This window comes from Psammomys obesus, unplaced genomic scaffold, assembly GCF_907164565.1.
Source record: "Psammomys obesus unplaced genomic scaffold, mPsaObe1.curated_primary_1811, whole genome shotgun sequence".
Taxonomy (NCBI): domain Eukaryota; kingdom Metazoa; phylum Chordata; class Mammalia; order Rodentia; family Muridae; genus Psammomys; species Psammomys obesus.
In genome coordinates, this window is record NW_026596034.1 from 26017356 (window position 1) to 26043463 (window position 26108).

At 47.1% G+C, this 26108-nt stretch overlaps 1 protein-coding gene across 11 annotated transcripts in view; it reads right to left on the reverse strand.

The window, feature by feature from the left end:
* Nucleotides 1-25817, reverse strand: part of Chst4 (carbohydrate sulfotransferase 4) — a 26538-nt gene extending 721 nt beyond the window's left edge. Inside the window, exons 1-4 of one of the 11 annotated variants that reach the window (XM_055620824.1) lie at nucleotides 25720-25817; nucleotides 24403-24484; nucleotides 23390-23598; nucleotides 12043-13837 (exon numbers count right to left, since the gene is read on the reverse strand). In XM_055620824.1, coding sequence (XP_055476799.1) covers nucleotides 12688-13836 — 1149 coding nt within the window. In that variant the 5' untranslated portion in view covers nucleotide 13837; nucleotides 23390-23598; nucleotides 24403-24484; nucleotides 25720-25817 and the 3' untranslated portion in view covers nucleotides 12043-12687. The other 10 variants (XM_055620821.1, XM_055620819.1, XM_055620820.1 and 7 more) reach the window with 10 other exon arrangements.
* Nucleotides 25818-26108: the final 291 nt, after the last annotated feature.

A 26108-nucleotide genomic window follows, 5' to 3' on the forward strand; every position in this document is an offset into this window, starting at 1 on the left:
CTTCTTCTTCTTCTTCTTCTTCTTCTTCTTCTTCTTCTTCTTCTTCTTCTGTTGCTGAGATATTACAAAGAAAATCCTACACATCACATTTTTCTACAAAGACTTCGGTAAATATCTAAAAGTATTATTTCTAGGTAGACATAGTAGTTCGTACCTGAAATCCCAGCCCTTAGAAGGCTAAGGCAGGAAGATGGCTGTGAATTGAAGGCTAGCCTAAGCTACATAGTGAGTTCAAGTAAGCCTGGAATATGTAGCAAAATCTTACCTATACCACACACACACACACACTGAAGCTACTGAACTTCGTTTGTTCTTCCTTCCTCTGTGTGTGCATGTTTGTGTGTGCAGTCTGTACATGTGGGTTCCAGGGGAAAGCCTTGGGCATTGTTCCTCAGGCACTGTGCACCTTATTTTCCAAGACGGGGACTTGCACTGACCTAGAACTCACCATGTACTTGAGAGAGGCTAGAGACGCACCTGTTTCTGCCTCCCTGGTGCTGGGATTACAATATATATGACTATATATAGATATATTACAGTATATGCCGGAGAGCCCTCTCTTCAGTCCACAACATTATTTCTTGGACACAAGATCACACTGTGCCAGGTGTTTCCAGCTGCATTCAAAATGCAGAAGAATATCCGAGACGTAAAAGATACTAAAACTATAAAAACGTTTGCTCACTGGATCAGAAGCCAAAGCTAAGTTCAAACAATTTTTCTTAGGTTTGCTTCTTCTTGTGTCTTAGACTTGCTGCAGGGATGGCTGTGGGCTCCTCTGGCCCACACTCTGGGGTGTTTGCTTGCTGGCGGTGGCTTTTAACTGGTTCCTTTAAACTGCTTACTTAACATTGGATGGATCTGTGCTCTGTGGTATGCTCACCACTGGGGGGCAATATAAAAAAAAGTTCAGTCTCTTTCTTTTGATCTTGTGTTTCTAGTTCCCGACCCTGCTCAAGTTCTGTTGTGATGTGTTCATTTTCGTCCTTGGAAATATTTGATTGATCATTCTTCCCAGTGGTAAAAATGTAGACGGCTGCGGCAGACTGCTGGTGCCCCAGCGTCTTCTCGGCTTCTTTCTCTGAATTAAAACTGCTGGCGTGACTCACCAGCTCCACTCTGTGTGTGAATGTCTCAGCCACACTGAGACATTTGCCACACTGTCCAGGTAGAATGCATTTGAATGCCAAAGCTACATTAAGGTTGATTCCGCTTACAAAACCTCGTGTGTGTGTGTGTATGTGTGTGTGTGTGTGTGTTTGTTGCTGGGGATGGAACCCAGGGTCTCATGAACACGAGAGGGGCAAGTGCTCCATTACTGAGCTCCATCCCCAGCCAGAGATGGCCACTCTCTAGAAGAACCTGACCAAGAAAGAGGCCAGAGTTAATGTGTCAGTCGTGTGAGAAACAAAGGAGTTGACCAAACCCAGGAAAGAGCAAAAGATAGTTTTATTACTGATAGACCCAGAGTCTGGTCCGGTGAGAAGAGTTACTGTCAGGAAAGAGTGCGGCAGGAAGCAGGAAGAGGCTGATGGGCTGAACCTTTTTATTAGGGTGCATGCCATTACCAAAGCAGCTTTCCCTCGAGAGTTCTAATTGGTGGGTAAAGAGAGTGGGCCCAAGTTCACCAGTCACAGTGGAGCTGAGATGGTCACTGTGGCATATTCAAGCAAGCTTAAATTCAAACTACCAAGCTGGAAATTAACCCCCAAAATGTGATGTTTTTCTGATTTCTGATTTTTTTTTTCTTGTATTATCAACAATCTTGGTTTCTAAGTCAATGCAATGGAAATATTTCCCAGACTCCCACATGAGCTTCGGTGTTAGGCGGACTTTCCTGCTATTTGATTCGCTGGGCAGAAAGATATGTGATTAGAAGTGTAGAAGACCAGCTTTCGGAAGCATAGCTCAGTGGCTCGTCGTTTTCAAAAAGCACCTGAGCATTTTGGGGAACACAGAGAGGTGAGTTGTCCTGAGAAATGAGAATAATGGCTTTCTGAGACAGGGTTTCTCTGTGTAGCCCTGACTGTCCCAGAAGTCACTCGGTAGACCAGGCTGGCCTCCAATCAGAGAACTGTCTACCTCTGCCTCCCGAGTGCTGGGGTTAACGGCGTGGGCCACCATGTGCCCCTGGGAGAGTAACGGTTCTTAATTTCTGCAGCTTTGTGGTAAGTTTCAAATCAAGGAGTTCACAGGGTTCGGTGGTGCACTCAGGAGGCAGAGGGATTTCTGTGGCTTTGGGGCCAGCCTGGTCTATGTAGTGAGACACTGTTTGAAAGAACAGCAGCAGTGGCAGCAACAACAAAAATCAAGACATTATTCTTCTTTGTAACATTTTTGGCTTTTCTAGGCCCTTGCATTTCCACATGAATTTTTGGATTCACTTTTCAATTTCTTCAAAGAAACCAGGTGGGTTTGAGCAGGGTTTCGGCCTGGGAGCATTGGCATCCGCACAATAAAAGCATTCTGAACTCTGAGCGCGGGCTTATCTTTTCATTTGCTCTCTGATCCTTCACTTCTTCAATTCTCTAGGCATGACAGCGCAGAAGTTTTGCACTGCACTTTAAACCTTTATTCGTGAGCCTGGAGAGATGACTCAAATGAAGTCTGAGATGGATAAGAGCACTAGCTGCTCCTCCAGAGGGCGCAGGATGGGTTCTCAGCACCCACATGGTGGATCACAATAGTCTGTACCCTCAGTCCCGGAACCTCACTCTGTCTTCTGGCCCCCTCAGGCGAGGTATGCAGGTGGCACACAAATATATGTGGGCAAAACACCCCCACACAAAAGTAAAAAAATGAAAGAAACAAGCTTAACTAAAAAAATTCCTGAACTTGAGGTCGGCCTGGTCTACAGAGCGAGTTCCAGGACAGCCAGGGTGACACAAAAACAAACAAACAAACACATTCCTATGCACTTCAGTTTTGTGCAATCATAAATAAAAAAATATATTTTTTTGATACATGCTCTTGCTATGTTACTCAGATGGCTCTAACTGAAGGCTATCCTCCTGCCTCAGGCTCTGATTATAGGTGTGGAGCATTGCTTGCATACTTGTATTCTGGATTATTATAAGCAATTCTTGGTATCCTATATACATTTATTCATTTGTCTGTACATGGGCCGTGGTGGATGTCAGAAGACAGCTCTTGCCTCCCACCATGCGGCCCAAGGGGTCAAGCTCAGGCTGTCAGGTTGGTGGGGCTGAGCCATCTCACCTGAGTCCATGTATTTTAGAAACAGAGTTGTTTTCTGTTTAATGCTCTGATATCCCGTGACATGGATCCCTCAGGGTTTTCCCATAGGTACTACTGAGTCACATGCCAACAGAGACCAGTGTCGGCTTTATCCCCAAGTTGTACGTCTTCTATCCCTTGCTCGGCTGTCCCAGAGAGGAACTTCCAGGGTTGAAGGCTTTAGACTTTACAGTATCTGTTTGAAGGTTGTTGTAACCGTTACTAGTTCAAAGCCTGTTTCCCTCAGGTAAGTTACACATGGTGGATTTTGAAAGTGTGGTCAGCCTAGAGGATTTTATCCCCCAATTACTTTGTTATTTATGGAGCTTTGGTTAGCCTTGAACTCATGATCCTCTTGCTTCTGACTCCTGACTGTGGTCCTAGGAGCTCACCACCATGCTTGACTTCCCACATTTGTTTTTGTCCTCAAATTGAATCAAAGGACGCTTGTAAAACGGAGTCTCTCTGGGCAAGGAACAGCCTGGAAAACCACTGTCTTACACAATGTAACTTAGAGTAGGGCCCAGCTTGATGTCAATAGAGAATCAAGAGAACAAAACAGCAACCAGGCCGGAAAAGTTCTGCGAGATTTGACAAAAACCAAGTTACAATCAGTCAGGGATTTGTCAAACGCATGTGAAGAACAATTGAGTAAGTCACATTTTTCAGAAAAGTTGACAATTACCAGCCTTTGGGGCTTCGGTCATACCGCCATTAAAAGTACAAGTCAGCTCAGTGTTTGGACCTCTCTGTTAGGACTCTGTTAGCGCCCACTTGACCCCGGACCTTCTAAGCCATTCGCTTTAAGGTCCAATTTCCTCTATTTCTATCAAACAGGAAGCTTGTTAAGAGTTGGCTCTTTATTTTCTGGATCTTCAAACACGCAACCTTAGTTTTCAGAATGGAAGCTTCTGTAATTGGTTAAATGTGCTTTCCTGTCCCTAAATGCTATATGAAGAGCGAACCTTTTGAGCATAATATGACTGAAGTCAGATTTGGAAGAGCGGTCCGGTCAGAGGACCCTTTTTTCCCTTATGGTTTTATTTTGCTGTTTGTTTTATTATAATCCTTGAGACAAGGTCTTAATATAAATAATATAATATTAATACATAATATTATATGGTAATACATAATAATATATATTAATGTTAATATGAAGGCTACTGTCACCCTTGAACTCTTGATCCTCCTGCTTATGTCTCCTGAGTGCATTAAACAAATATTTATTGAGTGCTTGGTATATGTCAGTCACTGTACTGGGCATAGATACATCACAGTAGAGAAGAAAATCCCTTTCCTCAAAGAATTCAAAGCTCATATGACCCGGGTGGTTTTACTGCAGAGCAATGCTTGCTGTAACTGCTGGAAGCTCACTGCACTGGCACAGAGCAGGGAGTTGGGGGTTCTGACGGTTAATACTGTCGATTTGGCAGGGTCCAGAGTTACCTAAGAGACAAACTTCTGGGCGTGCTTCTGAGCTGTTGGCTTCGCCTTCAGGCACTCCTGTGAAGGGTTCCTAACATGCGGTTAACTGGGGTGGGAAGAGTCATTTTAACTGCGCAGCCCGGGATCCTGCGCTGAACCAAATGGACATGCAAGCTGAGCAACTAAGCGCTGGCCTTAGCTGCTGCCTGCCTCTCGACTGGTTGCACGGTCACAGCCTGCCTCATGTCCTGCCACCGTGCCTTCCTCTACCCTGAAGGACTGCAGCCTCAAACTGTGAGCCCAAACAAACCCTTTCACTCTCAAAGTTGCTTCCCTCAGGCAGTTTGTCACAGCAACACGGACAGTGACTAGTGAACAGAGCCAAGCCAGCAAAACCTTCCAGAGGGTTCCCCTTGGGACCTGAAGGAAAACAACAATTTGAAAGCCACTGAAGGTGGTGGGTAGGATACAGTGGCTTATTCCAGGTGGAAGAAATGATGTGACATGACATCCGTAGGGTGGCGTTTATGTGGCACAAATAACAGGAAGACAGGAATGTGGCAAACTGGTAAAGCCACAGCTTTCAGAGTGAAGAGCAGAAGCTGTGAGGGAAGGGGAGAGACCACAGGCTCGGTGTGCGAGGCTCGGTAGCCACACTGTGGGGTTTGGGCTACGGGGTGTCTGGGCCAGGGATGCATATGTAGAAGTCATCTACAGTTGTGGTCCAGGGGAGGTAGACAGAAAGCCCCCAGTGAGAAAAGGAGAGACTGTGTCCCAGAGCTTAGGGACTCCAATATTTAGTAGCTAGGAAAAGAGAACATGATACAGAACGCTGAGAGGAGGCAGGGAGGGGGGAGAGGTGTCTAGAGCAGGTAGGTGTTTAAGGGAGGAGGAGAAGCGAGCACCTACTGCATCAACTGGGGTGAGCAAACAGCGCGGGCTTTGTTTTTGTGGTCAGTGAGAGCTGGTTCAGTGGAAGGAAAGGGGTGAACCCAGATTCTAGTGGATTAGAGAGCAGAAGCTAATGAATAGGGACACTGCTTCAGGGTGGTGTGGCCAGGCAGGTGAGGAGAAGGGCTGGCCCATAGACACGGAATCGGGACATAGTTTTTGTTTATTGTTTCTGCTTTCCCAAGAAAACAGAGGGAGAATGAATGAGAACATTCTGGAAAATAATTAGCCTGAGGTTTTGACTGCGCTAAGTTTAACTGGAGTCTGTATGTGAGAGCCCCCAGCTACCTCCGCATGCACAGTAAGAAAAGAATACACGTACAAAGGGTCGCCCAAACTCGTCTGACCAAGGAAGATTTCATTTTCTCAGAACTTCGTGTCTATCAGGAGAGTGTATTGAGAAAGGGCCGGGCAAGGCTGACCTTCTGTTACGAGCTTGGATTTTATGAGTTGGAGCTCCAAGCATCCTTGGCACCTATCCTTTCCTGTCATAAACTTAAAATGCACACATTAAAACCAGCGCTCTTGCGCTTTTCTCAGAGTGGTAAGCCAAGTCAGTTACCACCCCAGATGGTTAGGACTTGGCTTGGTAGAACCTAGGTAGAGGGAAGGCACAGTCAGTGTTCCTTGTGTATTTATTGCGTGTGTATGTGGACACTGAGCTACTGAGGAGGATTTAGTTGAAGAGAATTTGAGTTTTAGAAGAGAGGGAGTAAACTTGAAAAGTGAACAGTTCTTCAGAAGGTGGGAGGGGGTAGGACCAGCATCTCCGAGAGTGGGGCTGGCCTCGGAAGAGGGAGGGAAGGGATGCTCAGGTGCTTGGTGTGGGGGAGCTGAAGAGTTCATTAGCCCATGATTTTTCGTTGGGGAAGAAGGGAAGGTGTAGGGTCAGAAGAGGGGCATGGCAGTTTTGTAGAGCAGGGGAAGAGGTTCAGGCAAACCCATGCTGAAGCAGACTGCTATAGACTGCACATGAGGGCAGCTGTCTGGTATATGATTTTTCTCTATCTGGCCCTTGCTGGCTGGGGCATGGAGGAAGGCAAGAAGAAATCAGGGTGTGTGGTCCATCCAGGCCTGTCCTGGCTGAAGACATTCGGCCCGGCCCTTTCTCAATACACTCTCCTGATAGACACGAAGTTCTGAGAAAATGAAATCTTCCTTGGTCAGACGAGTTTGGGCGACCCTTTGTACGTGTATTCTTTTCTTACTGTGCATGCGGAGGTAGCTGGGGGCTCTCACAGACAGACTCCAGTTAAACTTAGCGCAGTCAAAACCTCAGGCTAATTATTTTCCAGAATGTTCTCGTTCATTCTCCCTCTATTCTATAAAGTCCTTCCCTGCAGTTCAGCCCCAGGGACAAGAACATAGGTGGTCATTGTGTCTTATACAGTGTTTATCTTCCCTACAGTTACCCTCTCAGTCACGTTGACTTGGGGTGGGGCAAGGCTGACCTTCTGTTACGAGCTTGGATTTTATGAGTTGGAGCTCCAAGCATCCTTGGCACCTATCCTTTCCTGTCATAAACTTAAAATGCACACATTAAAACCAGCGCTCTTGCGCTTTTCTCAGGGTGGTAAGCCAAGTCAGTTACCACCCCAGATGGTTAGGGCTTGGCTTGGTAGAACCTAGGTAGAGGGAAGGCACCGTCAGTGTTCCTTGTGTATTTATTGCGTGTGTTTGTGTGTGGTGTGTGTACAAGTGTGTATGCATGCCTGCAAGCATGTGGCCTGGCTGTGCCTGTGCATGTGTGCCTGTGGAAGCCACTTATTGTCATCATTCTAAACCATTATTGATAATCAACATTTTCATAGTCTTTTTTTTTTTCCAGTTTATAAAATTGTTCTCATCACTAGGATGAGAAGGAAGGGGAGGAGAACCTCCTCTATCAGTGGATTGGGGGAGGGGCATGGGTGGAGAAGGGTTGGGAGGGGAGGAGGGAGGGAGCTACAAAGGGGGATACAAAGTGAATAAACTATAGTTAATAAAAATAAAATTGAAAGGCCTTGATGGCTATGGTGATTCATGCCTTCAGTGCTTCACCTGGAGCTTGAGGCTAAGGAGCTTGAGTTCAAGGCTGGCCTGGGCTACATAGTGAGAGTCTGAAAAGCAAAACAAAAGTAAGAAAACAAGTAAAAAAAAAAAAATCAGGTTTCAAAAAATAAAATTTAAAAAAGTAAAAAAGAGAAAAAAATGCTCTCATCGTATCTCATCATATTTAACTGATAGCTCATATTTAACTGATATTGACTCGGGAATAGGTTTGGGTAGATGACAAATGAAAGAAAGGCCTTCTGGGAAAGCCCTAGAAAGGATTAAGAGTAGAGGAGTAAGCATGCATTGTCAGTGGAGGTGATGTCACGCCAAGGGGATGGAAATGGGTTCCGGAAGGGAGCAAGAAACTTAGAAATGACAGTAGCCTGTGTCCTCCATGGGGCTACTGAACATGGCAGGTGGATGAATTTGAGCTATTTCATGGGGGGTGGTGAAGATTAGGAAAAACATGTCTATAAAGCTCTTGACGGGCCAGCAAGATGATTCAATAAGTAAGGGTGTGTGCTGCCAAGCCTGGTGGTCTGAGTTCAATCCCTAGCATCCACCTGGTGGGAAGAGAGAGCCAACTGACTCCCACAAGTTGCCTTCTGACCTCCACATGCATGCTCTGGTAGGTGTGCACCACGCCCCCTCAGCTACCTGCCCACGAACCTGTACACACACAAGTAAAGAACTACACGTAAAAACAATGTTTTAGAAGTCAGACACTAGAGGTTGGTGAGGGTGTCAGTGTGGGAGGCTGATGGCGGAGAAAGATGCAGAAACACAGGTGAGGGAGCCCAGGGCCTGCGGTGCCCTGAGAGCCTGCTGGCATCGAGGACTGAGTCGCTTGTCCTCAGAGTCTGCTACTCTCCCTACCCACCACTTCTTTCCATCTTGCTCAAGGCTCTCCACGGCCATGTTTGGTTCTCTAACCTTTCCTCTTCTGGTCACAGCTGCCTGAATTAATAGGGGCATGAGATGCAGGTTAGGGCCCAAACCAGAGCTGTGGGTGCCAGGCCCGAGGCAGTCTGCCTGCTCATCCATCTTGAATTCCTTTCTCTTCACCTTCCACGGCATGGCTTTGCACTTTATATGAGGAAAGATTATCCTTTGGGAATTTGATACATATATACAACATGTTTTGATCATAACCGTCTCCTTTTTCCTAATTCCTCCTGGATTTCCCCTTCCAACTTCATGTCTTTTTTTTTTTTTTTCTTTTCTTATTTTTTGTTTTTGAGATACGGTTTCTCTGCATACATAGGCCTGGCTGTCCTGGAACTCTCGCTTTGGATCAGGCTAGCCTCCAGTTCAGAGATCTGCCTGCCTCAGCTTCCCAAGTGCTGAGATTAAAAGTATGTGCCACTGTTCCTAGCTTTTTTTTTTTTTTTAGTGATTCATGGGGCCCACAATTATATCCAAATGTTTATGGGTGTTAATCTAGCACATAGATAATTTTGTTGGGAGCCTCAGTCCAGAAGAAAACAGACTTTTCTCCCAACCTATTCTATCACTCCGCTGAGATGGCTAAGGAAGGGCTCAAAGCCCTGGGTATGACCTCTCTCTAGGCAGGACATGAGGTCTGGCAGCACAATCATTTGGATGGGAGTAAAGAGATCAAAGCCTTTTGGAGGGGGTTCTTGGTGGCTGCTTTGGACCGGATGACTCTCTCCTCTGGGAAGCTTCTTGGTTCACCGCCCTTCCTGTCATGCCTGTACCTGGGGCCATCATGATACTGAGCCCAGCATAGCCTCATAGACCCTGTTTGGCTTTGTTTATGCTGACACTGGCACTTGTCTGGGCATCTGTTCGCCGTGTCTGCTTGGTGTGCTCCCCTATTTCGAGAGACTCTCTTCCGAGCTAATGACTGTCTCGGACTTCTGTGACATAGCTCCCCCCTCATTCCCTGACCTTGTACTCTGCTCTAACGAGGACCCAATCATTGTTTGTTTCCATCTGCCCAAACTTGTTCTCAGCACCAACCCCAGCACATTTCCTGGCATTTGGTAGAGCCTGTTAGATGTACGGAATGAATAAAGATGTGCTTGACAGAATGACCTGTCCATACTGGGGCTACTGTAAGTACTCATCCTCTGGAGGGCCAGAGATATGTGTGAGAAGACCGTTTACTCCAGAGACCGCCTGCCAGCAGAAGGGCCAGCACCCCGGGCTTCCTGACTGATGCCTGTCAGAGGTTTATTGCTCAGTGGCCTAAGTCACACATACTCATTCAACAAGCTTTGCTTTCTTAGTCTGTGAAAGTAATTCCATAGAATTACAATGATATACATACAGACATTATGCTTAGGATTAGACATAACAAATCATATGTGAATTGTAAGCTATAACTTAAAAAAAAAATCCCAGATTAACACCAGGTCAGATTTGGTACAAAAATCACCAGAAATTTATCCTAACTCTCTATAACCACTATTCACCAGTTAAAAAAAAAATAGTTTTAATTAAACTTTGTTAAAATGTTAGCAATTGCTGTCATTACATTGAAAGTGAAACCACAGAGGAATTATAGATAAAATTAGTTAAATTGTAGTTGAAGTAACCTATTGCTCTCTTATTTTTTAAAATGTATTTATTTATTGTGTATATGGGTGTTTTGCCTGCATATATGTTTGTATACCACATGCATGCCCTGGAGGCCAGAAGAAGGTGCTGGATTCCTTGGGACTGGAGTTTCAGAAAGTTGTAGGCCATCGTGTGGGTGCTAGGAATTGAACCCGGGTCCTCTGGAGCAGCAGCCATCTCTCTAGCCCCTTTGCATTATTTTTTGAGATGCGGTCTCTCATTGAGGCTGGAGCTCATACATTTGGTCAGGCTAGCTGGCCAACGAGCTTCAGAAAGCCTACTGTGCCCTCCTGTACAGCAGCTCTGAGATCATAGCCGCATACCACCACGCCCATCATCTTAACGTGGGTTCTGGCCCTCTGACCTCAGTTCCTCTGCATGTGTGTCAGTCAGTTTACCAGCTAAGCCATCTCTCCAGCCCCATGTTCTAAGCTCTTGAGGAGTTTTGAGAGCTGCTTGGGTTTGACATTGGAATAAACGTTCTCCTTTGAAGCAGTATAGAAATCAACACCAACCAACCCTGTTAGCAAAGGCAGCTGGCTACTCAGGTCTCTCAGATAATGGGGCATTTGGTTGCTGCTCAGAAGAAGGGAGGGGGAAAATTCTGACCTGACACTGAGGAAGCTTTATAAAGTGAAAAACAATTACAAGCTAAAGGGAAATCCAAAATGGCAGAAACTGTCAGGTTTGGAATAAAGGAGTTATTCATTAAAAAAAAAAAGTCAGAGCTCAAAATTACAGACCTCTATGGATACTGTGTGTGTGTGTGTGTGTGTGTGTGTGTGTGTGTGTATACACATGTGCAGGTGCCTGTGAATGACAGGAGACAGAGTTGGATCCTCAAGTTGGGAGTTATAGGAGATTTGAGCCACCCGACAGAGGCGCGAGGAGGTGGGAGGGGAGGCTGAACTCAGGTCCTCTCCAAGAACAGCATATTCTCTTGGCTTCAGCCACCTCTCCAGCCCCGCCTGTAGCTATCTCTCTTTGTTCTTGTCACCCAGCTGTAGCAGTGATGGAGAGACACAGTCTCAGCACGTCTTGGGGCCAGGAGGCAAGTTCTGTTGCTGCCTAACTTGGGAGCACTTTGTGCCAGGAGAAGTCCCGAGGCCCTGGAGAGCCAGCTGGGCAGAGCGGTGAGCATCCAGAATCGGACACCGAGAGGCTCTGATCCCACTAGACTTGAGGAGGTCTGGCAGGGTGCATTTGTACCAGCTGGTACAGACGCCCAGCTGATCTGGGGACATCCGCAAAGACTGGGAGAACAACTTTCCTTACTAGGGGAGGAGACTACAAGAGACAGGAGAAGATGAAGTCTAGAACTGAGGTCTTCTGGCTAAGGAATTAGAGTAAAATAATTATCTGTAGAGACCGCAGACAGATACACACAGTACTACATGAAAGGGCGGAGTTTCCGGTTGTCAGCTGTTGTCATTTGAATATACAACATCTCATATAGGCTTGCGAATTTCAACACTTGGTCCCCAGTTGATGGTGCTGTTTGAGAAAATTACAGAAATCCCAGAAGGTGGAACCTTGCTGGAGGAAGTAAGTGCCTGGGGTGGGTTTTCAGGTTGTATAGCCTGGCCCGACTTCCTGTTCTCTCCCTCTGATTCCGGTGTGTGGATGAAATGTGATCTGCCATCCCCATACCCCTGCTACCCTACCTGTATCCCACTGGGATTATAAAGCCCAAATAAACCCGTTCTTCTCAAAGTTGCTTTCTGCCATGGTGTTCTATTGCAGCAACGGACAAGTAGCTGACACATCTGCCCCCCACCAGTTCTTCAGACAACAGAGACTCAATTCACCATCTGACTCCAAAAGTAGTAGTGATTTTTATATACATGTTAGATAATAGCAAAAGAAAACAAAAACCTCTACAAAGGTGATTATGTTCATTGTTAGGACCCCATGAGAACAAGCATTGCCTACTGGCACTTAAAAGACATACTCGGGAATCCAAAACGGAAGCTGAGGTTATAGTTTTTGTATTACTGGAGGTCAGAGTCAGGGAAACACCGAAGGGGGTGCCGTCCAGACCAGCCACAGCTTGGCCTTGCACTCTGGCCCTGTTGTGTGGGGACTTTGCTTTCTGTTTCTGATATGGGGAGGTTTATGGACTTGCTCCACAGATACTGCGTGGTGACTCTCACAGGCCTCCAGGCCATGGTCTCTGAGGTATGCACAGGCAGGAAGGCCAAGGAAAGGAGAAAGCTGGTAGACTCAAAGATTCCCTTTTCAAAGTCTTTTCAAGGTAGAGAATGCTTCTTGGTGTTTAGGCCCAGCTGCAGTGTAGACCTGGGTATAGATACAAAAAGACACTCCGCTGCTTGGGGCTGTGGAGGAATGGGCACTCGGTTTGCTCATCTAGAGATGCTTTAAGTCTTCCCATCATTTAATGGAGGTGAGGCTGGAACCGGCTGGGGCAGATGGGCCTCCTCAGCCTTCTCGGAAGACCTACCCCAAAGTGTGGGAGGAAGACATCAGATCCAGCGACAGGTTGCCCTGCTCCCGTTCCGATAGAACCTGGAGGTATCCCAGCAGATCCATAGCTTCACCACAGACATCTTGAAGCTGAGACACCTTTTTATAAGGTAAGGACCAACGCCATGCCTGGGAGACATTGAGGGCATCCCTGGCGTTGGTGTGGAAGGCGTGCTGACCCATGCCCTTGCCACGGGTGACGTTGTGAACCCAGGTTTGGAGATGGGGCAAAAATTTCAACCCCACAAATTTGTATATTCTGGAAGTCTGGGCCAGGGGTGCCCGAACCAGGTCCTCATACCTCAGGAGCAGGAAGCGTTGTTGCAGAGCTTCAGGCAGGGTTTGGATGGCCTTGACTATGTCCACCTGGCTTTTGCAGATGATCTCCATGGCATAGTAGGGCTGGTCTTCCTCCTTGATCATTTTCAAATGCTCCCCCAACACAATATGACTGTCAGTCATGAGTTCTGCTGTGGTGTGTTCTCGGGATCGGAATACAGCCCGAGGGTCTCGGACCAGGTGCACAATGTGCAGGTTGAGGGAAGGGTCTGTGAGCAGCGGGTAGAGGGCCTGCAGGTTGAAGAGACGCACCTCCTTGAGTACCACATGGCTGTGGGAGCTGCAGGCCTTCTCCACCATATCGAAGGGCTGCTGACCACAGAGCAGCCTGCAGTGCTTAGGTGAGCTGATCTGGTCGCCAGGGAAGAAGTCACAGACGGGCGATGAGCACAGGGCCCGGCTTTGCTCCCACTGGAAGAGGCTGGACTGTTTCCGGGGGCCCGGCTTCATGTAGGCATCAAAGACACTCATGTCACACAGGAAGACGGAACGCAGAAGGTCCCGTACGGCCATGTGCAGCCTCCAGGCTGTGCTGCTGGTGAAAGTCATCCACACGTGCCAGGCGGGCTCCATCAGGTAGAAGACATCCGGGTGCTGCCCAAAAAGCTGTCCCACGAAAGAGGATCCTGACCGCCAGGAAGACAGGACCAGAACATGCACAGGCCTCCTGGGCTCCTCCTTCTGGAACAGGCTCCTATGGCCGGTTATGTGGAGGAAGAGTGCTACAACTATCATCTGGGAGCCCAGGAACATCAGCAGCCTGACCTTCTTAGGCAGCAGCATCCTGCGGAAGTAGAAGACCTTTAAAGGGCAAGCAGAGGGGATGGAGCTGAGGTAGCCTGCTACGGCATCTACCTTCTGGCTTCTCCTGGACCCGTTCAGAAACTTCCTGTAATCGCTTGTCCAAATCTCTCTGCAGAGTAATTTTGGTGTGCGTGTGTGTATAGATATATGTGTATGTCTATATTTCTGTATTTTTAAATTTTATGTGCATTGATGTTTTGCCTGAGTGCATGTCTGTGTGAGGACATCAGATCTTGGACTTACAGACAGTTGTGGACTGCCATGTGGGTGCTGGGAATTGAATCCATGTCCTCTGGAAGAGCAGTCAGTGCTCTTAACTGCTGAGCTACCTCTCCAACCCTTAGTTCCTTGTTCTTATTGGATCATTATGTTCTGTGTTTTACAGTCTTTAAAATTTCACCTCCTAGTCTAGCTTGTCCATTGAACCACCAAGAATACCCCTCCTCAGCTATCTTTCATCAATATCAGCACTGCCACAGCCCACATCTTCTACATCCCTGACAGAGTGTGGCCTTGTAAGCAAAGCTGTTGGTCTGACCAAGTCCTGATTGAACACCTTATGATCCTCCCCAAATGAAGGGGAGCAAGACACTTAGCCATCAGTTACCACCAGGCTACTCCTCACCCATTCCTTCATGGGAAGGAGAATCCCACAAGGCCAGTCCTCATCCCTCCCCCATTTTGATGAGGCCTGGGACCATCCCACACTGAAGTCTTCTGAGGCTGGGGCTGCAGGCGATCCCCCCTGGCTTTAGAGTTGTCTCCTTCGTGGCACAACCACACATTGCATATGGCATCGGGCTCCTTCTGATTTGGCCTCATCCCATGGGACTAAGACCATGGTGGAGCCGATCCCAAACTGACTTCGTGTCTATGCGTGAGATAAATGATCTGAACCCGTGTCAGCCGGACCAGTGTCTCCTGACTAGTTGACTCTCCAGAGAGTGAACAGGCTTGCGGGGAGGGCAATGGCAGTGAAACCTGTGGCTGTTTGATCTCAGGGCTTCAACTTGGGAAGTGCCTGGCTGCTTTGACAACCTAACTCACGGCCACTCAGCAAGGTTTGGCAAGTTGTCCTCCGCAACACCAGAGAATGCCAAGAATTCAGATGTTCATTACACAAAATAATAGCAGCAGAAGGTGTTAGGAGGGTGTTCCAGTAGCTGGGTTGTCACTATTTAAAGAACATGTTTCCATTTGCAATTTGCATAAAAACTCCTAAGACTGGTCGAATACTTGACCTCACTCTTTTCACAGTGAGGTCTGATTTCATATAAAAAAATACCCTCAGGTATGGCCCTTGGTAGTGGGAGGCCTCATACTTCTGAGTTTATGGGTAGCACAAATTGGACTTGATGCGTTGTTTAAAAAAAAAAAGACAGAAAAAAAAAGTAGGGGCATGGGGGAGGATCGTATGCATGTATGAAATTCTCAAAGAATTAATTAAAAACCATACAATAAAGAAAAGTGTCTATTTCAATGCAGAGAGAGGGAAGAAGAGAGAGGCAGAGAGAAAGAGAACAGGAGAAAACCAGCCCCTGCAATTTGTCTTCTGACCCCCATAGAGCCATGCACACATATACAACCATAAACATATGTACATACATACACACATATGTACAAATATAATTAAAAAAACAATAAAAATATTCTGGTACCAAGTTCCATGCTGCTGTATCCCTCCCAGATAGTTTTAAAAAATCACTTGTTTTTATTTTATGTGAGTGTTTGCTTGCATGTATGTATGTGTACACATGCGTGTTATATGTAAACTAGGTGCCTGTAGTGCCCTGGAGACCAGAAGAGGGTGTCTTCCGGGTCTGCCTGGGAATTAGTGTTACAGATGTTTGTGAGCCACCATGTGGGTGCTGGGAACTGATCCCTAGTCCTCTGTAAGAGCACCCATGCTCTTAACCAGTGAGGCATCTCTCTAGCCCCTCTTAGAGGTTTTCACGCTCTTTTCTGCATTAGTCAGGGCTGAATGACTTCTTGACATAAATAACCGAGACACGCGAGCCATCACACAGCATAAATACGAATGGAACAAGGTGCGAACTGGCATAAATCACCATATATCCTACAGATCCTCCCTTGCAGCTTTAGTAAAGGAGGGAAGGGGCCTTCTATCTTCTTTATGGCAGGTCTTCTCAGCAATTACAAGACCCTCTCTGGGGGGCGTGCATGCCTATAATCTCATCTATACAGGAGGCAGAAGTAGGAGGGTTGCAAGTTCGAGGTCTGCTTGCACAACTTAGTAAGGTCCTCTCTCTCTCTCTCTCTCTCTCTATATATATATATATATATATATATATGAGATATATGAGGCTACATGCGTATGTCAGTGGTGGAGTATAGGGAGCAGAAGTCCTGAGTGAAGTGTGAGGAGCGGGTGAAGCCTTTTGAATGAGTGTGTATTGTTGACATGAGTATAGTCACGTCAAGAAACCCAGCTCCTCTGAGCCATGAAGATGGCAAGAGTCCTTTGCCCCCAGTACAAATGTTGACAGTTTGTGCAGAAAGCATCAGCTCTCTCCTGGGATGTTTACATCCCGAGACCCCCGACTAAGACTGACTAACCCTTTCTTTGTATAGCACATAATAAATACGACGGGATTTGGGGCTATGCTGTAGTGTCCTCCATCAGGGCGCACACAATCCCAGCTTTTGTATATTGTTTCTTCATTCCCACATCAGCCCCAGTCAGGTGTCCAGGAGACTGAGCTGCACAGGACACGGCAGCAGAGCAGCTGCCTAGCAAGCGCAAGGCCCCCAGGGCTGATGAAAACTTAAGCGTTGTTAGAGATTAGTTTTTCATTTTCAATTTCCCAGAACTTAACCCCCCCCTCCCCCCAAGGAGTCAGCCTGACCTGAGGAACTGTCTAGATCAGGCTGCCTGTGGGCCTGTCTGTGGGGGATTGTCTTGACTGTCAAGAGAATCCACCCTAAGTGTGAGCACCATTCCTCTGTGATTTCTCTGCAAAAAAAGGATGGTAATAAGCTCCTCCTTCCCCTAAATTGTTTTGCACAGGATGTTTTCTCACAGCAACAGAAACAAAAGATTGAGCAGGAGTGGATAATGTGTCTGTGCTCCTAACTCTAGGAGGTTCTTTTTGTTTCCCTCTTACTGGCGTCTCCTTTCAAAGATGTTATGTTTTTTTTTTTTGCTGGTTTGTTTTGTTCTAATTTTGAGATAGGCTGCCCTTGGTCTTACTATGTAGCCCAAGATAGCTCTAAACTCCTGGTGATTCTTCTGCCTCAGCTTCCTAAGAGCTGGAATCACAGAAATGAGCCACTAAGCCCAGCTTTTTAAGTATTTGTTTTTATTAGGATATTTTAACTCTACAAAAGAATGAGCCTCACAAGGTCATTTAGTACACATTGGTGATATGCTTGGGTAATATTCTGCCTCAGTACTCTCTCCTGTACTCCATCACCTTCCCACTGACCCTCCCTTATTTGCTGTCATCCACCCACTGACCCTCTCAGTCTAGTCATCTTTCTACCTTTACATCTTAAAAAAGTATTTTCAGAACCCACTGAATTTAATTAGAATAGGAATAGTGGGTGAATATAATTAAATGTTATATACATATAACATTTGAAAATTACCCTTTGAAATTGTCAAAGGGTAAAAAAATAATAAACAAATGTCCTGACAGTCTACTCAAGTGGGGTGTTTTTAACAGGAAATTTTTACATGGGGCTCAAATTGTTTTGAAAAAGCTTATTCTCATAGACATGAAGTCCACAGAGTAAGAACTGAAAATGTGGCTTTCTTAAGTTTCTGTGCAGGAGTGGGAAGGAGCCCTGCCGGCCGTAGCCTGGTCCGTTCAGAACCTAGGTCTCTGACTTGCCAAACATCAAGGGGAGATCATGCTGTAAGCAGTTGGGTCTTTGGGGGAAGTCAGAACACGCCTCGAGTGCAGGGGTACATGACGTATCTTCCAATGGGTCGCAGTGTTTTCCTAGGGGGAGAGAAAACCTAAGCATCTTTTCAGCTGGAGACTCGGTGAACGTGTCCCTCTGTGTAAGAGCCAGCGTTGGTCTTGTTGTTGGCACACAGTGACAGGTCTGCCTCCAAACCTGCCTAAGCACCAGCTCTCCTCTACACAACGGTGTGCTCAAATTTTATTGTGTCATTTCAGTTGCTTTCTCTACACACAGGAGGTTCAAACGTTTGTACAACCTTAATATTTTCCCTCTTAAAAAGGTGTCCCTCCCTACCCAGAGCAGGTTTTTTTTTTTTTTTATGTCTTGGGGGACACAGAAAACACAAAGCATTTCCTTGTTTCTTTTTATCACACAGAATTCTATTGTATGGACACACAATTTATCTAACCAAGGGCTCCTGGGTTGTTTCCAGGCTCCCTTTATTTCAAAAGCTTTAGTCACGAGCTTCTTGTCTACACACTTGTAAGATTAAATCCCCAGAAGTGTTTAGTCAAAAAGTGTGTGTGTGTGTGTGTGTGTGTGTGTGTGTGTGTGCCTGACTTACACAGCCATTGCTAAGCAGCTTTCATGCTGCCTGTGAACAAGGAGGGAGATATTGGAGAGTTGGTTTGAAGAGAAGGAGGCAGCCACAGAGATGATTCTTGGAGTTTGTAACTTGCTTCCTCAAGAGCTAGGACATGCTTTGCCAGCTCTCCGGCTTCCCTTGGAAGTCCCCTTTAACATTCTGCAAGTGTGTCATGACCCTTGCCAGACTTTGTGTGCACTGGCTACCCCTGCCTCACCCCGGCTCCCGCCATCTCTCCCACTCATTGTCAGCCATGGTTTTCCTCTGGATGTACCCAGAAGATCAGATGAGGATCAGTGCTCTTTTTTATTATTATTATTAATTATTATTTTTGTATGTGTGTGCCTATTTGAGTGAGGACCATAATAAAACTTTTGGCATCATTTCATTCTTCATGAATCGCTCCCCTCTCTCTCACACTTTCTGACAATCAAACTCAGGTCTTTTGTGTTCTCAAGGTGAGTGCTTTGCTGTGGATCTATCTGTCTAGCCCTCGTCTCTTGTTTGTGGGTAAAGTATTCCCATCACTTTTCCAGGCTCAGTACTTAAGAGCACTTGCTGCCCAGGCATGGGGACATGCGTTCATATCCCCAGCACCCACAGAAAAGCAAGGCATGGCCATCTGGGAGAAGAGAGACAAGAGACAAGAGAATGCCTTGGACTTGTTGGCCCCAGTATCGAGAGAGAGGTCCTAACTTAAGGGACTATGGAGGAGGGTAACGGACACTTGACACTTGACACTTGCCCTGGTTTCTGCATGCGTGACTGTGGCTTGCTCACCTGAACTCACATGTTCGAGTACAGCCCTCCCTCCGTGCCCATGATGCCATTACGGGGGGGGGGGGAGGGGAGAGGCTGCTGTCAGTGGATGGCACTTCCTGTCTTGTCATCTGAGCCCCATGGTTTAGGAGATGGCCAGTTTCTAAAACTGAAGCCCAAGAGGGAGCAGTTAGAAACTATGCCCTTATCCATCCATTCTTGATTACGGTTTAAACCCAGTTATCCCCAAGATAGAGAGCTTCTCCCGAGGGACAATTTGAGTTGGAAAAATGCTGTAGAACAAAGATAAGAAGCAGTGGAGTGCTGGGAGGAGAAAAGTCAGAAGAGGAGAACTCAACCTGTGGACATCCAGAGATGGGGTCAGAATTTTACAAGCCGGTCCTGTGCCCGCTTCAGCCCAAAGCTAACATCCCCTGGAACTAGGAAAGCAGGACTTTCCTTCTATCCCAGCCCCGGCCCAACTCTGTCCTGCAGGGATTGATGGTTCTTCCTTGTCTGCCAGCTGTCCCTGGCCAAAAGCCAGGCCTTTTCTGTATATTCTCTGTATATTCTTTTCCTTTTTTTTTTTTCCCCAGGGTGGTGGGGTAGGTGTTGGGAGGGACCTGGCACCCTGTTCTTGCTCTTCTATCATGGAGCCACATCCTTTGCATAAGCCCTGGCCAGAAAGAGAAAGCTTTTGTGAAGCTTGTACTGGTCCCAGGTCACCAGGCTCAGAACAGCACCTGCTGGGCAGTGGGGGTCCGGTAAGGGGTGGGAGGGGCTACCCAGCCCACTAGAGAGCACTCTAGTGCACATCTCGAGCAAAACGTCTGAACTATAGAGGCGGGGGACACTTCTGGGCCCTTGTGCCCAGTGAGGGTGCTGGTGACCTGGTATTTAAAGAGGCTGGCTGGATTAGCGGTCTATGGCCTTAACCACTTGGCCACCTCGTCCCGTTGCAAAGCACCCATACACATTTTGAAATTAATATATTATTTAAAAATTTGAACCGCTATGTAAAATATTAAAAAGGGTATGAGTTAGTAGGGTCTCAGGTGCTATATCAATCCAGTATACTTTTTTACACTATCATTTTTTTTTTTTTTTTTTTTTTTTTTTTGCCTAGTGCCTGTGGAGGCAAAGGATGGCAGGGGATCGTCTGTAACTGGAGTTACAAATGGTTGAGAGCATGTGCCTTTTGGGAAACAAATCTGGGACCCCGGGAAGAGTAACAAGGGCTCTTAAGAATGGAGCCATCTCTTCACCCACTAAAGAGACTTTGTAAAAAATCTCAACATCTGCATATACATGATTTTCCTCTGTCTTTTGTCCAGTGGATATAAATTTATAAAATTGGCAATATATATTACTTGCTAAAACATTTGTGTAATGATTTAGGTAAATATGTTAGCTGTTTTTTACATTTGTTGAAAAAACAAAAACGGGAGCTTGGTGCAAAAAAAAAAAAAAAAAAAGAGGCTGGCTGGAGAAAATGTTCCAGTTTCAGCCTGAATCACACTCTTCTGATGCTGGAATTCCTCTCTGCTGGAGGTGCTGGCATTTCCCTCTTGTCTCTCAGCCCTCCCCATCATACAAGCTGAAACCCAAATCCCTCGGCCTTGAGCCTAGGGCCTTCCTTTGCCTGTCCTTTGATTTCCTGCTTCTCCTTCCTTTTCTAAAAAATATTTACTTATTTATTATGTATACAATATATGCCTGCAGGCCAGAAGAGGGTTCCAGATCACATTATAGATGGTTGTGAGCCACTGTGTGGTTGCTGGGAATTGAACTCAGGACCTCTGGAAGAGCAGCCAGTGCTCTTAACCTCTGAGCCATCTCTCCGGCCCTTCTCCTTCCTTTTTTACACCTCTAGCTTCAGATTCAACTTTATATTTCTGAGACAGGGCTTCTCTGTGTAGCCTTGGCTGTCCTGGACTCACTTTGCAGACTAGGCTGGCCTTGAATGTACAGAGATCCTCCTGCCTCTGCTTCCCACAGTGCTGGGATTACAGGCGTATGCCACTGCGCCCAGTTATACATTCTGTATATATTCTTTCCAACCTGTCTTGTTGCTGAGGAGCCCGGAGACATTGGGGCTGCTTCTCTTCCTCAGGAGACTACCCACAGGCCCCCTTCTTCCCCTAAAGAATGCTATCCCCCTGCTTCCCACTGCCTAGGGCACAGCTGCAGACTTCCCACTGAGCTGCCCTGTCTTATCTGGCTCACTGTGTGAAATACTTCCACAACTGATTAGGACTCCTTATGCCTCCCGAACCGATGAAACCATAGATAGTTGGATAGAACAAGGAAGGGTCACAGTGTGAGAAAGCAGAAGACCCTTTGAGCTTTGTGTGACACGGGGTTTTGTGTGGCCCACACTGGCCTCTGAACTGGTCACTTGGCTGAGAATGACCTTGAACTTCTGATCCTCCCATGACCCCAAGTGCTGAGACTAACTGGTGTGCACCACAGGCCACAACGATGGGTGCCTAACATCAGCTTGGAAACTAGAAGGAAAGTCATGAAAATGCTCAGGTCTTGAGAACCATCGCCAGAGGGATATCAGTGAGGAGGATCTATGTCAGGTGCAGGGACCACCAGGGCACCAGGGTTGGGGCTTCCTCCAGGGTCCTGAGTACACTGAGGCCTGGATTACGGATCCTCCCCCACCAATCAGGAACACGCAAGCTTTTAGAAACAAAATGGAAAATCCTGACCAAAATCAACTAGACAAATGAACAACCCCTCCCCCCCCCGAATATCAGTCTAGAGGCCAGTGTTCTAAAAACTCCAATAATTCTAGATTCTCTAGTGAAACGAGGTCCCTGCAAACAGAGATTAGAGACCGAAGGAAGTAGCTTTGCACAATGGAGGTGACTTGGGGACACCAGCCTCATTACACATAGCCTATTCGCCCGGGGAAACTGTTGGGGTTAAATTCCTAGATAAAAGTGACCACAAAAGAAACCTTGTTAAAGACGGTGGCTTATGCCATATCCAAAGCAGGTCCCGAACTCACAGCAATCCTCCTGCTTCTGCCTCCCAAGTGCCAGGACCCCACACTTAACTACCTACCACACTCTGAGAACAAACTCAGTCAGCACGAGTCATGGAAGGACCCAGGTCCTTACCAGTGTTGTCCCGAATGCCCAGGGGCAGTGCTGGGCACGAATGTCTGAGGGAACCGATATCTGTGGGGGGAGTCTTGGCACTCAGGATGCCCTTGTGGCGTCAAGGGGAGCGGACAAGATAGCGTTTTTTACTGTACGTGTGTGCTGATATGCTCATGCCCTGAATGCCATACATAATATTCCACCCACACTTCTGGACTCCCACATCCGTTTGAGGGGCAGTTATAAAATACAGTCCAACTAGACACAAATAGACGTTCCAAACAGCCACTTCCCCATTCTTAACATTTACATTTTACCTATGTAGAGGTTAGAGGACAACTGTGGAAATTGATTCTCTCGGGACTCGAACCAAGATCATCAGGCTTGGTGGCAAACACCCTTCCCCACAGAGGTGACTCACTGGCCCCACTTTCTTATTTATTTATTTTTCAAAACGAAGGACTGACATTTGACTGCTCAGTTGCAATAGCTCTGCCCCTGGGATCTGATTAACGACTACACTCTGCTCAGCCTGCGCCAGGGGAAACCTGCGGCTCCTTTATCTCCCGTTCAGCAGACAGCAGGAGGGAATCTGGAGGGCCAGATAGACAGGGGCTACATGACAACATTCCTCCCCGCCTTTGAGGCTCTTTTCTCAGGCTTTCGGGATGGAGCTGGTGTGTGTGTGTGTGTGTGTGTGTGTGTGTGTGTGTGTGTGTGTGTGTGATGGGGGGGCTTCTGTAAGCAGCTTGAGCTTCTTTTTCTGGAACATTCCCTTGGAGATTCAGAGGGCTGTTCCCGCTCCCCCTTTCCCCTAGCCCTCTTCCTCCAGCCAGCAAAACCCCAGCTTAGATGTCAGGGGCTACCTGATACTCACTGATCCTGTGGTTGGGAGAATGCCCTTCCTGGCATCTGCTCCCGGAGGAACTCTCTTCTTACCTTATTAGTGGCTTAGGCTTCCCCAGGGCAACGGAGAGGCTCCCTGCCTGCCAGGCCCGCACATTCTCTCTCTGACTCATGACCTTCCCCACCCCCCACCTCCTGCTCCCACCCCCCACCCAGCTGGCTTTCTGCCCCTTAACATTTTGCATACCGACTCATTTCACTTGCCCTCTCCCTCCCTTATATCGAAACAACAACCCACCTTGCAAGACAGGCTCCAGGAGGCTCTGGCTCCCAGGAAGCTGCCTCACAAGAGCAGCTTGAATACCTTGAGGGTGGAGGGGTTCCAGGTCAAGAGATTCACTCCAGGTGGGCCAAGCCGAGGAGGCTGAGAGGAGGTTGAAAAGTCCAGTCTTCTAAGGCAGCCAGGTCAGGTCCCTTTAACGCATCGTGGAAAGAGAAAAGAGATCCCTGGAGCGCCAGGAGATGAAGTTGGAAGGGGTGTTGTCGGACAGTTATGTAGCCCGTAAGATTTTGTAAGCCTCTCTCCCTCCCGAGTTTTCACTCTTATCTCTAAGGAGACCATATAAAGATTATTTTCCCTGCAGCACACCTGTTTCTTCACTCCACCCGAGGGAGGTACACATTTCTTAGCTCCTGTGTCATATCCGACATCTTCGCCCTCCGTGCAGGAGGTTACAAATACGTACCCGGGCCAGGAGGATATGGATTTACTTTGTGTTTGGTTTGACTAAAGGGTGTAGAATTCTCCTTTACGACAAAAAGCAAGTTCTTGAAAAGTATAGCTTCTTAACGGCTGTGTGTTCGAGGGCAAAGTCATACACCCACTCCCGGCCACTTTATCTGGTTGCCAACAGTCTCAAACAACAGATACACGGGGAAAACCGTGAACTGCCATGGGGTACAGAGCTCTGCCTGGGGAATCAATAAGAAACGGACAATACCTACCTTACCTATTGTCAATGTTAGGGCTCGTGGGCACAAAGCCCCCTGCCCAATTTTACGGTACCAATAAGGGTTTAAAAGCGTTACTTATAAAGGCTCCAGAGATGGCTCAGTGGTTAGGAGCACGTACTGCTCTTGCAGAGGATCCTAATTCAGTTCTAACAGCCACATCGGGTGTAATTCCAGCTCCGGGGGCCTGAAGCCTCTGGCGTCTGTAGGCACTGGCACGCATGTGCACAGACCCCTCCCCCCAATTATAAATAAAATAAATCTTGAAGAGGTGTTAGCTATTATTGAGTAATGACTTACCTCTTTTTAATCAGCTGCTGAGGTATTTTCCAGGCTTCACAAAAGAGCAGCCAGGCTGTGCGGGGGTGAGTCACGCCCAGCTCTGGCAGATTCCCATCAGCTGTGTCTCCGAAGGCCTTATCATTGTACAAATGACAAGAACCTGCGGAGGCTCCCTCGTATTGATTTCAGTTGTGTCCCTTCCTTCCTTCCTGTTTCCTCCTGGCACAGAGGAGACAGGGTTCTCTTCACCCCAGTGGCTGTTCAGAGATGAACGCTGAAGAACTGGGAATGGATAGCTGTGTGCTGCTCTTGTGCTCTGTCTAGGAGAGGTCCTTGCTAAGTGTCAGAGGATTGGAGAATGCAGGACGGGCAAGGCAGGGGATACAGACTGCCAGCCACGCCGCTGGCCAGAGAGAGCTGCTGTGCGCCTCACCCCCCCCCCAATACATGTAGAAGTCTGTATAATGATCTGGCCATGGTGCCTCATGCCTGTTGCTCCAGCACACAGATCTGTCCCTGTCTCTCTGTGTGTGTGTGTGTCTGTTTACCTCTCCCATGCATGTAGAAGTCTATATAATTAGCCAGTCATAATGCCTTATGCCTGTCACTCCAGCATACAAATCTCTCTTTCTCTCCCCCCTCTGTGTGTGTGTGTCTGTCTGTCTGTCTGCTCACCTTTCCCACATGCATGTAGAAGCCTGTATAATTAGCCAGTCATGGTGCCTCATGCCTGTCACCCCAGCACAGAGATTTGTACCTTTGTTCTATCTCTCTCTGTGTGTGTTTGCGCCAAAAATGAGTGTCCAGTGTTTTCTTCTCTTGTCCTCTGCTTATTTATTTTTTTGAAACAGGGCCTCTCATTGAACTCAGAACTCACAACTTTGGCTAGGCTAGCTGGCCAGCAAGTCCCAGGGATTCTCTGTCTCTGCCTCCCCGGCACTGGGGTGACAGGCCTTTGCTGCCATGCTCAGCTTCCTTGGGTGGGTTCTGGGATTCAAACTCTGCTCCTCAAAGCAAGCACTCTGCTAAGCCATCCCAGACCTCTGGTTTTGCGTTAAGATCATTTAAGTTACAAAATACAGTTCGATACAATTTGTTAAAGGTACAATTTAACAAGTAAAGGCATCTCTTAATTAAAAACAAGAACGCAGAAACCCAAACCCAGAGCCTTACTAAAGGGCTGTCGTGTCCTTCTCCTCAAATGTCCCTGACTCAAGACTTGGGGCAGCTTCTTTCCTGACAGTCTGTGGTTTGCTTATAGTTTGTCCCTTTACAAGGTGTGGTTGGATTTTTCTCATTTTGACCTGTCTGCTGGGGGGATCCCATGATACTTACCTTTTGAGATTTTTCTCTTCATTCCCAAGTGCTGTGGTAAGATTCATGGTGCTGTTTCATGCCTTGTTCTTCCTGCTCTGTGTGTGACTGTGCCAATGCTGTCTCGTGGACTCTATAGCTGTTTACAATGATGACTCAAGAGGGCGGGCATGCACCCTGGTGGACGTTGACTTCACAGTATCTTTCACATTGTATCGTAAACATTTAGCCATGTCAGCTAATTCTTATTTCTTGTGTAGCCTAGGCTGGCCTGGAAATCACTATGTAGCCAAGGCTAGCCTGGAGTTTGTGATGACCCCTCTTGCCATAGCCTTGCAAGCGCTAAAATTACAGGCTCAAGTTGCTACAGCTGGCTACATAGGTAATGCTTTTTGGATGATGTCTTTTTC